Source organism: Clinocottus analis, unplaced genomic scaffold, assembly GCF_023055335.1.
Source record: "Clinocottus analis isolate CAN_PGR_092001 unplaced genomic scaffold, fCliAna1.0.p SCAF_18, whole genome shotgun sequence".
NCBI lineage: Eukaryota > Metazoa > Chordata > Actinopteri > Perciformes > Cottidae > Clinocottus > Clinocottus analis.
In genome coordinates, this window is record NW_027175909.1 from 14,004,272 (window position 1) to 14,022,766 (window position 18,495).

Genomic DNA, 18,495 nt, shown 5'->3' on the forward strand with positions numbered 1-18,495 from the left:
TTGAATAATTGAACTGGAGTAAAAAAGTACAATATTCCCCCAACAGAATATAATGGAGTAGAAGTTTAAAGTAGCATACAATGACATATATTTGTGTTATTATAACCAAGTTTTAAGATCCAGCAGGACTCTCTCCAGCCAGATTAAGAGATGTTTCCTGCCCTTTTTGATTTCATTATCTTGCCTCTATTTAGTTTTTTTGGCTTTCCAAACCTTCAACAATTAGTGGAAGATGTTGGACATAAAAAAAAAAAACATAAAAAAGAAATCACACATTTCCTTGAATTTCCTTTAAAGTGGTTTTTAAGGGCCCCTGTGCATCGTGGGCTGCGTGGAGAATATAGTATAATAAAGGGATTATGATCCTGAATGTCATTCATTTTTTTCACTTTACAGCAGTTTTCACTGTAAAAAAACATTTAATGTAAAGCACAACTGTGTGTAGAGCAGATGTTTTACTTTAACCATAAAGACAGAAACTGTACTTTATCGTCATATTGACAAGGAATACATTTAACATTATGAGCAATATGTTTTCATGTTTCTTCACCGATCATCTCTGTATGGTCGATGTATGCCATTATCCTATTTCCTTTGTACAATATGAGTTCATCTGCACTTTTAGCTGCTAAGGACACCTACATTAAACTTTCCTGTTGCCTTTGTTGATACTGCAAGATTGCATCCCATTTATCCTCCATGATTAATTAAGCAGCATTGTCTAAAAAACACCACCTTTCATCATTTTTACTTGTAGAGCAGTTTTATGTTTGTCTGGAACAAAAACAATTTTGACTTATATTAATAGGCTCAACTGATGCTGTTTATTTAAGCATTGTATTGTGCTCTAGACTAATACTTCACTGGAAATCTCATATTTTAAAGATGAAGTTCAGCGTTCCATACTGCAAAAACAAGCCTGACAAGAGAATAAACCTAATATTTTGCTATGCAAGTGTGTTGTTTGCATGCAAGATACATTTTAAGCTCTGCACTCATCAGGATTAATAGCCTCGGCCTTTTTTACGATACTCATCAGACCTGCTGAGAAGTCCCCTATGAAATATGTCCATCCTTCTCAGAAAGGAAACCACCAGATGTGATAGTTACCCGGAAAAGTGTAAAAATACCAAACCCCACATCAGATGTTGGTGTTTTTGCCTCGTTGGAACGTCGAGACATAATCAGACAGATCTGAGACGTCGAGCTGCAGCGACGAAGATAAAAAAAATCACACGACATTCAATCCTGCGAGTGCATTCAGAGGTTATTATCCTCCCTTGACGGTGTTATATGAAGCAGTAAATCCTGTTATTGTGAGGCACCTGTGGTTGCTTATTCACAGTGAAAGTAATGGAGACGTGGAGACAGAACAGCATTAATGCTGACATCCTGGCAGATGGGGGCAAGTGCTTCTGGCGGATGATAGTCCTGCAGGTGTTACCATCACCATTAAGTGGTTTAATGACATCTTGCTTTCGGTAGGCTGGACTAAAAATGTACTTCAAAAAAATGTAAAAAAATCCTCTGATTAGGTTTCCCATTATAAAGCAATTTAAATAAAAATCTAACAGTTTTAGCTTGGAGGCTGTAACTCACAGCCTGGGTGCTGCACCGCGGCTCATTTACACTGAAGCTGCAAGCTGCAAGCAGCAAGCTGCAGGCTGCAAGCTGCAGGCTGCAGGCTGCAGGCTGCAGGCTGCAGGCTGCAGGCTGCAAGCTGCAGGCTGCAAGCTGCAGGCTGCAAGCTGCACGTCTCACTGCAGATTAAAGTGTCAGTCAAGGAGACATTAGATATTCCATTAGTCGAGACCTCTGTCCCAGTATGCCCAGTAAATCATGGACCTCTATGGACCTTTAGGCAGTGACTGTGTGTCACGGCTCTTATGATTTATTATGAAGCGTGAACAGTTTGTTAAGCTCGGGCACTTTAGTTTGTGCAACACATGCTTTTTCCTTTAAAAAAAACAAAAACAAAACATCTTCCTTTATATCTTCACCGTGTTAACTCCACAACAGACAACAATACAACAAATAGCATGACTCAGGACGACAGTTCAGAGGGTTCAGACATAATATTCAAGTCTTTAGTAGTTTATCTGTCTTCGTCTCAATGTTATCAGCCGTCTAGAGGTTTTGTGTTGGGATTTTCCGTTATTGGGTGTGTTTTCTTTTTTTTTCGGTGATTCATTTCCCTGTCTTTGTGTGTTTCCTGCCTCTCTGATAGTCACCTGCCTCTGAATCCGGCTACCTGGTTTGCATGCTCTTCGGTCAACCGCAGTATAAGTCATATTCCACCAGTGTAAGCAGTCGGTTTTGGACTTTTTTTTCAGTTGTTTTTGGGGGCTTTTGCCGGTCTGGATTTGTTCGCTCCACTCGGGACGGGTTACCTGTGACCACCTGCTTTTCAGTGGAGACGTAGTCTTTGTTAAACTTGCATCGTGTCCAGCGTCTGCAGCTGAGTCTCAGTCTGAACCAGAAGGGTTACAAGTGTCCTAAACCTTGAAAGAATAGTTCAGAAATATTCATAATTACTTCCTTCGCATGAGAAGATTGCTGCAACTCTCATGTCTGTCCATGAAGTATGGAGTTGCAGCCAAGAGGCCGCTGGTTATATATGTTGTTTTTGCATACAGGGACATGAAAAATAATGTTTGTTTGTTTGTTGCTAAGGAAGAAAATGATGCCAATGGAAAGTAAATAAGGATATTGTTTCGTGATGGACATGCAATGCAACATTTAAATGCCCCCACGTGATGAAGCAGTAACAGTCTGAGCAGCTGACATCGTGTTTAGTATCCAAGAAGACTGAACCTAAATGTGCATCGTTATTATAAACCCAACAACCTAAGTACATCCCTTAACCGTTAACAACCTAACCGTTGTTTTAAGGTCATCCCAAAATATTTGGTCAACTCCATAGATTGTGTTTCGTGGCTACGCTGCAAGACTTATCATTATGAATAAGCTGGCACAGAATCAGTTTTCAATTTCTTTTTAATACGCATTAAAACAAATAGGACGTGATGATCAGTGAGTTTTTAAGTGTGTGTGTGTGTGTGTGTGTGTGCGTGTGAGATGCAACGCTCCAGTTACTTTACATTAGGCGGCCTCATCGAGCGTAACCAACGTGCCGTAACAAAGAAGGCAAACAAACGCACATAAAGATTTGATTCATGACTTCTGCTGCTGCAGCCTGGCTCTCCGTCGAGAAGAGAATAAAGCAGGCAGACGTCGGGGCTGCCTTGACTTTTAGGGCCCTCTGCTCTCCGAGCTTCACCGGGGACAACAATAAGGACCAGGCCATAAAACACCAGGTCCAGCAGATGCTCGGTGAAGACAACCACAGTCCATTATGCAGCCTGTTAAAGACGCTCAGGCGCTCCGCTAACCCGCTTCCAGCTCCGGCTCCTCGGCTGTGGACGAGGACAGAGTTATGGGCTCGGGGATGACTTCCTCGGAGCGAAGCTTCACAATACTTGTCAATGGAGAAGGGGGGAAAACGCCTGCTTCTATCAACGCAGATGTTCTTTGTTCCCTGACAGATGTGTCCATCTTTTATGCTTCTCTCTCCTCTTTCTGAACAGTCCTGCTTTACGAGCCTCCGATGTTTTGATTTTCTCTCTCTCTCAAAGAACGAGGAGGAGGGCTGGCACCGGAGGATTTACAACGGCACGGGAGGGAGCAGGCTGGGGAGTGAGGCCGGAGCGTATGCGGCCTTGTCTGAGGTGGAAATTTATGTCCGCTTCGAGGGGAAGGGACGAGGGAGGAGGTTTTTTACGGGAGCCGCCGGGGAAGAGGGACTTTGAAACGGGAGGTCGTTTTTTTCCCGGTGTGCTTTAATGTAGGAGGCTGCAGACGGTCTTGTGCTTTGGGGGCATGCTGGGACATCATTTGGCACCTAATTGGACACGTCTGTGGCTGCAGGTCGAGGGCGTGGCGGTTTGGCATCGAGGGACGGACATATTGGTAAACAGAGCTGTAAAAGCTGTAATTTCCCACCTGCAAACTGCAGCGTTTGACAAGGCACAACATATCAGCCGCTGCATGTTGTAGATCCAACCCCGAGTCACAAAGTACACATCTTTAACTATGACCTCACCGAATGAGCCACGAACAGTTCCTTTTTTTGTTAGCTTTTCTTTCAAGATTTCATCTTGTTACTTTCTTTTTTGGGGAGAAATTCATGAACACGAACATTCAATAGCGGCTGCATCTTCCGGGAGGTTCTTTGCAGCTTTCCAGTCTTCATTCATATTTCATGGACAGACGTGAGCGTGGTGTCAGTTTTCTCTTTTAACTCTCGGCAAGAAAGTAAATGTGCTCTTTCCAAAATGCAGATTTCTTGTTTTGAAATGTTGTAAAGTAAAAGCGCGAACCCTTCTGCCATCACTCTTGCTTATATTAACTTGTTCATATTCAGTTCTTTATCCTGAATGTATCTTTTTCCCACCCGAAGCCAAATCCAAGTCATTATTTCAAACCTAAACCTAGTTTGTAATCCTAAATCCTTTTACGGTCGAGTGGGCAAAAGTCAATTTCTTTTATTTTTTCCACTTAAAGTTGACTCTTTCCGAATAATTATTCTGGAATGAGGCGCCGAGACTGAAAGTGCTGACTCGGTAAATGTGGGCGAACCACAGATTGAAGCCCGGTTCCAAACAGTCAGATCCTGTTATGACACGAAGAGAGAGAGAGAGAGAGAGGGAGAGAGAGAGAGAGAGAGAGAGAGAGAGAGAGAGAGAGAGAGAGAGAGAGAGAGAAGAGGTTTTCTGTGTTATACAATCATCCTCTAATCATCGGAGCTTTAAGTGCGGCCAACGGCGTCTCGATAAAGTGTCGGTAAAAAAGAGAAGGAGATGTTTTCGAAGACGTTAAAGTCTGGGATGAAGTGTTTGTCAGTCGGTTAGTATCTTATCGGCTCCTCTGTGGACATTCGTGGTCCCCAGAGGATGAATCCTGATGACTTTGATCCCTCGACTCTTCATCCAGCGCCACCATGAGGTTGACATGTATTCTTCAGTGAGATATTCCACGATCAGATGGATTGAGGTGGCATTTCATCCACACGCTCGTGGCGGAGTTTGTTTGGTGAGACGAATGAATAAAAAAATAATAATAATTGTAAAGAAACTACTAATTTGTGTTTTGTGCAACACATAAATGATCGCACACTAGACACTCTACTGTGCTTGCTAACCATCAGCATGTTAAGATTGCCATTGTGTATACATATTAGCATGCTGCTGGCTTGGTTATTTTTAATTCCTTTAGTTACACTTTTGCAAGATGCAAAGCTATTTTAAACACTTTTGTTTAATAAATCCCCAAAGGGTGGTGCCACACAACCAGACAGGATACATTTTACATAAATGGCAAAGCTGAATGGGCAAAAAAGTGAATTTGAATCTGATTCAAAGGCCACAAGGACACAAGATGTTGAAGCGTCAACTCTTTACACTGTCTGTAAAGATCTCTCCTCACATTATGATTCAGAAAGTCATTGTTGAAGCGTAACCAGAGCCTCGACCTCACTATCTATCCTTTAATGTCTCGGTTTGGGCTCCAGCTTTGGCCCTCCGACAGCAGAGGGCCCGTTAACTTTGGGGTTTGGTTGTTGCGTATGACTCAGCTCGTCTCTGTGGGTTTGGACAAAGCTGCATACAACGAGTCAACGATAGCTATTCCATGATCACGATGCATCACAGTCATTTTCTTCCCACTCTGTAATTTCGGCTGTAATGACACAGGTTACTGTGAGCGCTGTGTAATATTCTGTGCAAACAAACACTGAGAGGGATGATCCCATAGTTTTGCTCTACAGCGGTGCCTTTAATATCCTTTTCAATATGCAATACTCTCACAAAACTACACAAAGTGTTGCATGTTTAGCATTAGCCCAGCATGTTGGTTCAGACATTATGCTCATAAAGAAAGTGAATCAAATCCGTCTCATCTCCATTTTAAAGTCACCCGTGTGAGAGAAGATGCATTTAAAGATGCTGCTTACCGGGAAATGATGATCAGTAACTACAAATGTGTTTTTTTTACAAGCCACAGTTTCACTATAGCGTCATAAAACCACTTTTTTCAGAAGGTGGTGTACATTTCTAGACAATACAACAGAACAGTACATTACAATAACATGAAAGGTCAATGGGATATGTCAACGTGGAGCTGTAATCCCTCAGAATAACTCCTGTATGTAATCATATATTTCCCGACTGAACAGCCGAGTGCGAACCTCCCAGACGGTGGAGGGACGACTCTTTGGACGCTTTTGGGCCTTCGCGATCTCCACACTTTAAATCCCCCCGACTGGCGGCGGCGCCTCGTCCGCGGTCGTAACATTTCCAATAGCGTGAAGGAAAACACTCGCAAAGGAGCTTCGCGGCAACCATCTGCTTCGCTCTCGTAAAATGTAATGTGCACCATTACGGCGGGATTGCTTTCTCCGATCCCAACGGCACAACAAGATCTAGATGTGTGTGTGTGTGTGTGTGTGTGTGTGTGTGTGTCCAGTGCTTTACAGCTTCCTTTTTAACTTGCAGCGAGCGCGCTACTTCCTGTAGCTAGCCATGAATTGCTTTTACCAGAACCATTTGCAGGAGTTAATTACAGCTGAATCATCATTACTTGACTTGGCCGTGACCTCCCTGTGAAGCTCTTTTTGGCGGCGAAACGTTAGCGTGCCGCGCGACGCACAGACGATCTGCTGCTTTTCTTCTCACTGACCGAAGACAGATAATATGCTGATGTGCTTTCTTTCCTTCTCCGCGGCTGAACATTGGCTGCAATACTGTTATTTTGCGGAGACCCGAGTTATGTGAGGTCAGAAATGGAGAAGCTTGCGCAGGCAAATCTTAATGCTTCTTAGCTCAAGAGCGGCTGGATTTGGATTTTTTTTTTCTTCTTCTCTTTCTTTTCCTTTTGTGGTTTAAAACTTCCAAACAACTCATTTTAAGATCAAGTGATTTTAAGCAGAGACGTGGCAAACGGCATCAAATCTAGAAGGAACCGGAGCTGGAAGAATCAAGAAAAAAAAGTGTCAAATCAGGAGAGGGGGAGTTTTGTGTTCGCAGCCCCTTTTTGCATTCTTTGCATAATAATACCCTGTTGTTGAGGAGGAAGGGAGGAAGGAAGGAAGGAAGGAAGGAGGGAGGAAGGAGAGGGGAGGAAACTGTGCTGATAGAAAAGCTTCTCCAGACAGTGTGAAGTGACATGCTCAGGATTTAGGGAACTCTAACGGCGCGCTGGAGGAGAGGGAGCAGCACTTTCTGTACTTTGAGAGGATCTGTGGACTTTTTGTTGTTGTTGTTGTTGTTGTTGTTGTGAAGCTTGTCGACGTCTTGGCAGAGATGACGGAAAAGTAAACAATCGGTCGGATCGATGTGCAAATCAGCTGATCTGGTACCCACGACTTCTAAAGTGTGTTTTCCTTCTTCTTCTTCTTCTTCTCTCTCTCTCTCTTTCAGATCATGCCACGTTTGAGATCCCGTCGCGTGATCGCGCTGAGCTCGCGCGCACTCGCAGCCGCTTCCACGGCGAAAAGTTCCTGAAGTTGTCTTTCCCCTTGTCCGCCAGATTGACATCTTTATTCCGTTATTCTTACAATTTGCGTGGCCATCGCCCTGCCCCCCCCCCTCCCTCCCTCCCTCTCCCCGCCCCAGCATGCGGGGCTGACGCGTGAGGAATGGCATCGGCCGTGTTTGAAGGCACGTCGCTGGTCAACATGTTTGTCCGGGACTGCTGGGTCAACGGGATCCGGAGGCTCATCATCAGCCAGCGGGGCGAGGAAGAGGAGTTCTTCGAGATCAGGACGGAGTGGTCCGACAGGAACATTTTATACTTGCACCGGAGTTACGCGGACCTGGGCCGGCTGTTCAGGAGGCTGCTGGAGTCCTTCCCGGAGGACCGGAGGGAGCTGACCCAGAGCCCGCTGATAGAAGGTACGCGGGGCGGGGTGGGAGGGGGGCAGGTATGTGGCAGAGGGAGGGCATTTAAGAGGGTGATGGAGTATCACACATGGTCAATGTTAATGCACATTTTTGAAGGGTTCAAATTCGGATCAAGGGCGTAGCTGCACTTGATGGAGCCAAATGAGCTGGAGGTGGGGGCCCTTCTACTTTTTATTTTTATACACTACTATATTGAATTGGGCTGCAATAAACGATTGAGAAGGATGAACTCGGAAACATTTGGCATTTTGCTTGATGGACAAAAATGCAAAAACATCATTTTTCATACACTGATCAATTTGGAGATTTGGGGATATTTCGCTTTCATAATATTTCTTCTCTTAGACGAGTGGGACAAAACATTTAGGTGTGCATTTAATACTTTTTTGTCTTTCTGCATCTTCAGTTCTTAGCATTAGCATTTAAACAACGCATTTGAAACATGTTTTATTCACTTTTAGATTAAGTTAAGTTAAATGCATCCTAATACAGAGGCTATAGGCTTTATGATTATGGATCATTTTTTGAGGACAAAAGTTCAGGAACATATCCTCAGGCAGTGGATCGCTGGGGAGGAAAACCTCTACTGGTACTTTTCAACATCTATTCTAATTAGCGCAGAGTAAAAAGAGTTTTAAAAAAAAGTTAAAAGTAAAAAAAAAGTCTAAGGCAACAAAAAAAACCATGAAAATACAATCAACCTAATCAATAAATGTTTAGACCTGAACTGAAGTGCTTCATAGCCTAGATTTGCATGCTTTTCTGTTTGAACAGGTTAATATTTTACATGGTTACTATCACTGGTGTCGCAGCAGCAGACCTATCACGTAGCCTGTGGACCAACATCGACTATTGCTGATCAATATTTAGGAGCCAAAAGGCTGTCTGCTCCTCTTTGTGGCCTAAAAGTTGGAAAACCAAACGTTCCAACTTTCATGTGGACCTTGCTCTCCGTGTCTCACCATAACTCTTCAGGGAGGGGGGGGGGGGTGTTGCTGGGCGGCTCGAGCAGCTTTTATCTGCTCAGGAACTGACCTCCAGCTCTGCTTTGATCCAAGGCAATGACAGACGTGTCCCCAATATGTAACGCTGTGGGAGTGAGCCCAAACAAACACAGAGGGAACTCTAAACTCTGCAGATAAGACCGGAGCTGTGATACATACACACACCCAGATGGGAGGCGACAATTCATGATGCTGTCCTCGGAAAAAAAAGTTGTTTTTTTTCACAGGACAGCAATGGTTGGAGAGATATTCTGTGCATGCAGCAACAAACACATAGTTTGGTTTCCTTCAAATAACTTTGAATATTTGGTAAATCTTTACTTGGAGGCCCTTGTTTCCAGTCTTTATGCTAAGCTAAGTCGCCTTTTTACTTGGATCATATGAAACATAAATTATCTGTGACATCTTCTAAAGCACAGCTGCAGCGCTGTGTCGAGGGCCCTCAGGTTTTGGACCTTTGACACAAGTTTGGCGACGCTCCCGCCTTGTTCCTGTGCCTTGGCACTTCCCTTTTGTCTCTACCCACTGAGCCTATACCAATATTTTGGAAACATCCCTTCAGTGGCGGCTGGAAAGCTCGGCTTCCTGGTCCGTGCACTGAAAATAGCCGATGAGCTTGTCGACAGCTCGCCACTGCCAGCGAGTCTGGGAAAAGACATTTTGGGATCCCATGACTCACTTTTCACTTCTTCTTTTTTTTTTTCATTTTAACTATCTGTCACCTTTCACATTCTTAAAACAGCTGACAGATGAATGGATCAGTGATATCGGCGCTGCAGGAGACATCCGCGTTGACATTTGTATGGATTTATAGCGAGCACCAGGGTTGATAACATCCTCCTAATGGCCTTTCTTCAATCACGACCTGCGTTCAATATTTCATTTTCGACGCCTCTAATCACCGCTCGGACTGAAAGTCCCTTTAGAAAAAGGAGTCGCTCCGGCCTCTCAGTCCACTCTGCTCCGGTTTCTGGCTCCGCCGGTGTTTTTCTGTTTCTGTGCTGCGTCTAAGCAACAAGGAAGGCGTGCAGAGCTCTCAGCCTGATGTCATGATGAGAAAAAGAGAGAGAGAGAGAGGGAGGCAGGGGAGAGGAGAGGAGTGGACTTTCCATATTTAGTCCCTCTGGCCTGCGGAGGCCCCTTAACACTTACCTTACATGTGACCCTCGGGTGAACACAGGAAGCGATTGCTCACATGCCATGGGAGACAGATTCCACCCAGGAATTTGAACGCAAGCTGTGTCCGAAATCCTTTCTTCTGATACTCATTTCACTACTATCTACTTAAAAGATACCGAACAGAGTATTCTTGGACACTCGTGTATCATCTGAGTTGGTTATTATAGCGGGTTACTGGACATTACATTGCTCCTTCCCTCTTGACAGATTTATGGAATAGATTGCATTTAATTGATAGAACTTACAACCTGAATAGGGTGTTATCACACCGTTATATTATGGCCACTGAGAGCTCTCGTCTCTGATTGGCTGCCAGGTGTCTGTGGGCTTTTTAGTGCCAGTAGGAAAGGAATAGTTTGACATCTTAGGGAATAAGCTCATACGCGTGTTGAAGGTTAGGTGAGAACATTTACATCGCTCACATATTGTATGTCTGTTGTGTAGGAGCCACAACCCTCAGCTGGTTAGCTTAGCTTAGCATAAAGACTGGAAACAAGGGCAAACAGTTAGCCAGCCTCTGTCCAAAAGGGACAAAATAGTTCTACCAGCAACTATACTGCTCGTCAAAGTAGTATTGTCTGTCAGGAAGTTCCTGTCCCTCCCCTTCCTTCTTAACTGTCATGTTTTGTCCCCCACAAATGTCCCCGGTGTGAAAACCTTGCATTACTGGTACTCGTATTCACCGGGTTACAGACATGCGTGTACCTGACGTTCTCTTGCACATGTGTGGTCACTGAGTTTGGCTGTCCTCTGCTGGTGGACGGAGGCGTCCATTAATAACACGGTGACAAAGCTGAGCGGTTCGTGCGGAGGCGATGACGCCGGCCGATGCTCACAACATGAGATGACTGTTCAGATAATGTCTTTGAGGATGACTTATAGACTCGGTCCAGTTCCTGTTGTGCATCTATACTTCTGCTGAAGAAGTGTCCCGTCATCGCGGCCACACAACTAACAGACGGGCAACTGAAGAAATATGAGACGTGCTGCACATACACACATAACTCTGATAAACTCTGCCACTCCAGCTCATTGGAGGTCTTTTAGAGTGGAGGGCATAATGAAGGAACAACCACAGTCTGAAGAAGACCACACTAGCCACTAGCCAGGAAGCCCAGGCAGGAAATAGCCTCTTTCAGAGGAAATACACCAGGGACCCAGCAAGAAAAACAAAAAGTCTTTGAAGGCATCATCCAGTGGACATCCCTGTTGTCGTCAGAAACAGCAAATCTACAAATACTTAACTAACAACGAGTAACTACATGAATTCATCATGAGTGGCAGTATTAAAACATGTTTATAAAGCACATGTTAAACATTAGTGCATCTAGAAGTCCTTAATAATTGGTTTGCAATATATATTACTTAATTTAAAAATGGGGAATCCATCATTTATAAAGTGTGACAACACAATCATGCAACACATTACAGTCAAACTTATTAATCAAGTGTCAAGAATGTGTTTATTGCATACTAATGAGTTACTAATGAGTGTTCATGTTGGAACAATGCTTCATAACTGATGATATAAGTGTGTACTCATGCTTTACTACAGCTGAATCGTGTGTAGTTGTTATAAAATGCTACAGTCAACACATATTTCGTCGTGTTTGGAGATAAAACTCGCTGTACAGTCGTTGTTTTTCTCTTCCCGTTTGGTACTTTGGTTGATCCCCAGCGGGAGGAGAGGTGCAGCAGGACGGGTGTCACTAAAGTGTCGCTCTGCAATTTTAGTGTGAAGATTGATTGCATTACGTGGCGTCCTCCTGCCCCTCCAAGCCGGCGCTGCTCGACCCCGTGTTGTGCCCTCTGGTACGCTGAAAGTCAGCGTGACCTCTCCAGAAACTCCCTTTCTTCACCGTTTTACCTTCATCTTCAACCTGTAGACGTCTCCAACCGCACTGATATGACCATGAGCATTGAAGTGGTGCCGGGAATGCAGGTTGAATGTCTCTATTTAGGGAGGTGGGCGTCTTCAAATTACAGCAACACACATGAGATCCACTGCGGTTGCCGCGATGAAATCTTGCGCAATCATCACCGAGCTGCTGCAAAAATAGCCACGTGTACTTCTGTTGCTCATCAAGCGAGCAATTATTACTGTAGTGCTCCACACAGGCTAGTTTATGCTTTTGTTTCAATGCATTGGAGCGTTTCTTTATTCACTCAAAGATGGTGGAATTGTCTGTTTCGTGCATCCTGACACAAAAAAAACCCACGGTGACCTCTGACCTCTCAGTATGTCCAAAAATATGAACGCAAAGGCGACATCATCAGTCTTATGCAGCATGTTTGAACCCTCCGCTCCACGAGGAGAAACAGATTTTTGATACCACACCCTCTGATAATAACATAATATTTGAGTATCAGATAACATATTATGTTATTATCAGACTGATAAAAACATAATATGTTATTATCAGGGTGCACCTGTTTCCATGTGCACCCTGGCTGCGTGCAGCTAATGATAATAAATAATGTGCAGTGGATTCACAACATTAGCGTCCCGCATGGCAGCACATAAAGCTCAGTGACATCTTAAATATTAGTTTCTGTGGTGAAGTTATTGACCTGGGTTTGTTGCCACTGAAGACGCTAACTGCTCTTAATTCACATCGATCCATATTGCAAAATGGCATCCATTGTACCAACATAAATCATACTCCATAATGTTATGGTTTCCAATCTTGGGCCATGAGTTGTTTAGTTTTAACTTCTGCTAAGTTTCTCCCACCATTGAAAAGAGGAGCCACACTGTGACACACTCCCTGCTTATTACTGTAGGCCCGTTGCAACATTAAATGTTTTATTTATTGTATTGTCAGCGCTTATTTATTTACGTGACTTTGTCATGAAGTCATGCAATCTTAATCTATATGCAAATACAGATTGTGAGAGCCGACTTGACTGAATTTCCTGAATGGAAGTATCTTCTATTTATTTATATTTGGCATTAAACTCTCATGGTACTTAAACTGCCTAACCCTTGCCAAAGAGACCACAATGCACCAGTACAACCCTTTAAACATGTGTATTCCTCACATATAAAGGGTAAACAGTAAACGGGGACTTTATTAAAGAGCAGGGTCCGGAGGCGGTGGGAGGTTCAGACGAGGTGGGTCGGCTCAGTCGGCTCCTGGTGATGATTTAACCGCCCGATCGCTCTTCGCCTCCCCCTGGGTATGATGTCATCACTGATGGCCATTATAAATGGATGAGGCTGTGTGACTGCGCTCGGTGCCGCTCCAGGCTCTCTTACTCAGTACTTCCATGTAACAGTAACCGCTGTGTGACTCGGCAGCACCACTTACATCAGACAGAGACTCATCAGTGTGGCTGCTGCTGCCCTCTTCATCCTCCTCCTCCTCCTCCTCTTCCCCGCCACATCCCTTTGTCAGCGCGTCAGTAAACGGCGCTCTGCTGACTGCTCGCTCACATGGGCGTGGCGGCCGCGTGTCGCTAAAAGTGCTGATTTCGCACTCCCACTGCTCCTTAAATTGCCGTCCCGTAGTGTGCTGCAGGATGAACGTGTCACTGTGTCGCGTTCCTCTCTCGGTTTCTTCCCTCCTGTTATTACCGCTGTCTTCCAAATGTTTGCGACTCCAGTTTTACAGTGTCACACTGTGTTCTTATTGGAAAGACAATGATCAGCAGCCTATTGTTTGTCTGTGGGTTAATATCAGGGATCATTGTTGTACAGTGTTAAACAGACTATTCCCTTTTCCCTTGCATGTATGGCAACCTTTTTTAAAGTATACAGAGATACAATCAGCTTAGTTTGAACAGGCAACAGCTTGGTGGCAATAGAGGTCAAAGCAGCTGCTTTTTTTTTTATCGCACAGAAATAGTTACAATTTTGATGGAAACTTTAGTCAAATGTCGTGGATATTGTTGTTGTTCTTTAGGCTGTAGTTATTGATGCTATTGCATTGGATTGTGACAGATTGTGGGATTGGGCAAAAACATTAATACCTTTAGGGTTGACATGTACACTCTGATAATGTAACAGCACATTGTAAAGGTCAGATGTCACAAAGAAAGAATCAATTGCTGAGCTGTTTTGAACATTTTCACAGTCTCACAATGATGAAGATGATATCAGATGTTCACATTCATTTGTTTCAGGGCTGGTGAAAATCAAAGAAGCGAGCGACATCGAGGAGAAGTTGAACGAGGTGGAACGACTGCTGAAGAACGCCATCAACATGCCGTGCAAGGTCCGTCTCCAGCTGTTACCCCTCGAGCGGTATTTCCGTCCGTACTTTATTAGCATGCTCATTGTGCGGCAGAAGGTTTTTCTCGAGGGCTCGGGGGGGGAAACTCTGAATACTAAATCGCTCACAAACCCGACTCCGCAGTATTCCAGGTCGGAGGTGATGCTGACTTTCTTCGAGCGCTCGCCGCTGGACCAGGTGCTGAGGAACGACAAGGTCCACAGAATCCAGCCGTGCTTCCAGAGCCCAATCAAAATATCTGGTACGTGCATCTGGTATTCCTGTGACACTCAATAAGTGGAGCCACTGTTTCTTGTCACGATGACTTAACCGGCACTCCGTCCGGATCGTTTTTTTTACCCAGAAATCATGCGGTCAAACGGGTTCTGTCTGGCCAACACGGAAACCATCGTGTTTGATCATCTCCCTGAAGAAAAAGAGAGACCCTCGTCCACGGACTCTGTGGAACATACGTGAGTGTGAGGACCACTCCTCAGTGTCGCTTTCTTTTACTCCACCCAGCTGCGAGACGAACAAAGAAACTGCTTGTTTTCCCACAAATATTCGGATTTCCATGTTTGCTCTTGAGAGTACAGTAAGTGTTGTGGTGGGTGACCCTCTCCCACCCCCCCATACAGGAAGTGTGCGCCTGTGCACCTCTTCCTTCCCCTGGGTGTGCGGCGGACACAAAAGAGGAACACATTCCTCTTGGTACTTCACATAAAACAGCACTTTACATCACTATTAAGTAGACAACTCTTTTTTTTTCTAGTACAAGCAAATAAAGTGGTTCGATGCAGACGATTCCACATGTATTTTACTTGAATCAACACTCCTGATTCCTTTGTTTAGACCAACAGTAATGTGGCTTTCATTGTGTTGCCAGGTATGAGGATGGAACAGAGTTTTTGCCGATGGAAGCAGATCTGTGTGACGAGGAATCGGAAGCGTATGTCACCAACCTTTCCTACTACCACCTGGTCCCGTTTGAAACTGACATCCTGGAATGAACGACTGGTGCCTGTTGACGGACATGTGATGCTGCCACAGAGGAATATGTGCTCTTAAAAAGGAACCTGGCAATGCAACATGGCTGCCCGTCCTGGGAAACTCCAGAGTTGCTTGTGGTTTATAGAGTTGAGCAGAAGGACAGGATGCGCTCAAAATATTGGAAGTCACCAGTGTGCCTCATTGAGAGCCTCACAAAGAGTGTGAAGAAGAGACATGTCTGCATGCCGGCTGCAGAGGACTCTCTCGTTTTGTATTTAACGCAACCTGTGGCGGCAAACGTGAAGCGCCTTCGGTAGCGAAGCAGATGCAAACAGCTGGAGAGGTTTCAAAACGTGCAGCTTCGGGTCCTTAAGAAGATTTGATCAAAGAGGGGAGGGGCCACACATCAACCTGAACTTGGCAATCACATTTACAGCGTTGGACCTTTCACTGTTACTGTAAAAAAAAAAAAAGGAGCTGAATCAACCAGCGGTCTGTCTTTTTCTATGTCGGTGCTCTCATCTGTCGCGTTCATTCTCCGGGGAAGGCGTCGGTCGTCTCTTTTAAACCTGCTTTTTGTCCGCAGTGTCGCCACTCTGGTGTTTTATTCCCATGGGAATACAGGACGCCGTCGCGAAGCTTTGCATTTGTTTACGGTGCGATTTCCACCAGCGTGTAGGAAGGTTTTTGTTTGTAAAATACCAGCTTGAAACTCGTGGGACGGTTCCTGTCTTGTTGCTGCGATATACGGACCGTTCTTTGGCCTGAGAGGAAGATAACAGAATAAAACGTCACATTGTGTCTTTTTGTTTTAGCTTAAAACACTTGATGGTAAATCAAGCGAGAATAATGATAATGCTAATAGACTAAACATACTGCATATGTGTGTGTTTCACTTGGTCCTTGGAATACTGTCGAATTACAGAAAATTAATCTTAAAGCGTTATAATTTTGTAACAACTTTCCAAAGTGAGAACATGATGCTGCCTTTTTGGATGTCTGGGATATCGTTTCATTAGGTTTTGTCCGAACCATAAATTGTAATATGTGTTTGTACAGTAGCGTGTGTCTAATCTTATGGTTTTTTTTTAAAAGAAAAATAATTTGATGTACCAGAGCGGGAAAGGATGGTTGCCATTATGTGGACCACTGGATCGTCTCAATGCTGTTGTTGCCATGCGACGAAAATAGGGGCAAAGAAAGCTTTGTTTTGTGGGTCAACCGAGGTCATATCCGACCCGCTCTGTAAGACGCGGTGTGTGGATTCAGACAGCTGACTGCAGTCTTGCTGAATGTGGGAGTCTTCAGCGATGGCGGAACAAGTCCACTCTTTATCTCAAAGGGAGACAAACGCTCTTGCTGTACGGAAACGTTCAATAGAAAGAAAGTATGTGAAATAACCAAACACTTGATTAAAAGTCACACTTTTTGTATGTTTTCTGGGCTACTTTCACTTCTCTTGTTTAAACCGTGCGGGTTAAACTGTAAGGAAGTCCGTCTGTAGTCATTGTTTTAACAGTTTTGTCGATGCAGAAGTCATCGGGGCCTCACAATGTGGGCTACCAGCTCGCCTCCGCTCTCCTTCCCCCTCCAAATACAAAAGGCATCCGACCCTAACAAACTTGGCACACGAGGGCTTCGACGGGTCGATCCTCCGCATGAGACTATTTAGTAACACAGTCATGATCACCATTCAGCCCACGAGAAAGTACAGCTCTTTCTCACGGTGTGGAACTGTTTCCCGCTTCTTCTTTTTTTTTTAGTTTTTCTCTTTTCCCCCCAAGAATGACGAAGAGAATTGAAGGACGTTCTTTGGACATAAAAGTTACAGTCGAAAAAGTCCCAGCATAGTTAATGGTCATGACATAAATGATTCAAATGAAGGAAAACTTGGACTTTTATTATTTAAATTCGCATACCAAGGTCGAATTTTTGCTCTTTCAGAGAATGTATGTTTATTAAATGCTGTATAAGTTAATATTTTAAATGTTTACTATGGTCTCCGTCTGTCTTTGGACCCTCTGCAGTCTCGGATGTTATAACTAAAATGACACTCAGCTGATTTACGGAACGTATTAATAAGCCAGCAGGAGTTAGATGATTCAGACAGAAAATATAAAAATAATATTACACAAAAGATTTTATTAATTTTATAAACTTTTGCCACACTCTGTGAAGCTAACCATTACATGACTTGTAACTGTGTGTGTGTGTGTGTGTGTGTGTGTGTGTGTGTGTGTGTGTGTGTGTGTGTGCGTGCATCAAAAGGCTTGAATGAAGATAAAATGAAGTATAACTTTTTTTTTAAATTGTGTGGTAATGTTGATAATTGTTAAACAGACAGACAGTATTAGATACACATTATTATTCCCATTCTTATTTTTAAAGCAAAAGACATTTGTTTCCAATAAATGAAACATTCTCGTGTTGTTTGTGTGGAAATTGTGATGGAAATATATTTTCTGCATTTGACTACAATTTTTCCATGTCATGGCCAGACAATATTTCTTCTTCTCTATATTTCAGAAGGAAGTAGTGTACATCTCATTCGACCACACATATCTGACAAGAACATCCTTATCGAGAACTACAATACATTGCTGCCAACGTGCATCAGTAATGAAATAATGAATTTACTAACAGAACAAATTAGTTTACCAAAAAGACAACTCAGTCAATGTTGAGTCGACTACTTTTCAAACCAACGTAGCATATTTAGCTGATAATACTACCCTGTCATTTTGAATGCAGGACTGTAGCATTTACCTTCAGTAAGTAAAGAACACAAGCAGTGGAAGTTTGGCCTGTTGCCCTTGTTAATTATCTCAGAGCGCCACCTAGTGGCGAGTGTCGACATCAATATAAATGCAGAAAAAGCTACATACACATTTAATTATTTTGGTACGGTGGTATTTAAATACAATTATTATTATTATAAATATTAAATGCACTAATGCTGTGAAAATAATGATTAACATATTATATTCTTGCTGTATTAAAAAAGCATTTCTAAACAGAAGAAGAAGAAGAAGAAGAAGAAGAAGAAGAAGAAGAAGAAAAAGAAGAAGAAGAAGAAGAAGAAGAAGAAGAAGAAGAAGAAGAAGAAGAAGAAGAAGAAGAAGAAGAAGAAGAAGAAGAAGAAGAAGAAGA

The 18,495-nt window shown here is 43.6% G+C and overlaps 1 protein-coding gene across 1 annotated transcript; it reads left to right on the forward strand.

Annotated features, from left to right (window-relative positions):
- The first annotated feature begins 7,684 nt into the window (after positions 1 to 7,684).
- Positions 7,685 to 17,709, forward strand: pxdc1b (PX domain containing 1b). Its single transcript, XM_068581455.1, has 5 exons — positions 7,685 to 7,949; positions 14,267 to 14,358; positions 14,500 to 14,617; positions 14,720 to 14,828; positions 15,242 to 17,709. Exons 1-5 carry the CDS (start codon positions 7,694 to 7,696, stop codon positions 15,363 to 15,365), a joined length of 699 nt encoding a protein of 232 aa, XP_068437556.1. The 5' UTR covers positions 7,685 to 7,693; the 3' UTR covers positions 15,366 to 17,709.
- Positions 17,710 to 18,495: the final 786 nt, after the last annotated feature.

Coding starts and splice junctions, on each gene's coding strand:
- pxdc1b (XM_068581455.1), top strand. CDS start 7,694: ATGGCATCGGCCGTGTTTGAAGGCACGTCGCTGGTCAACATGTTTGTC. Junction 14,359..14,499: donor CCATCAACATGCCGTGCAAG/GTCCGTCTCCAG, acceptor CCGACTCCGCAG/TATTCCAGGTCGGAGGTGAT. Junction 14,829..15,241: donor ACGGACTCTGTGGAACATAC/GTGAGTGTGAGG, acceptor TTGTGTTGCCAG/GTATGAGGATGGAACAGAGT.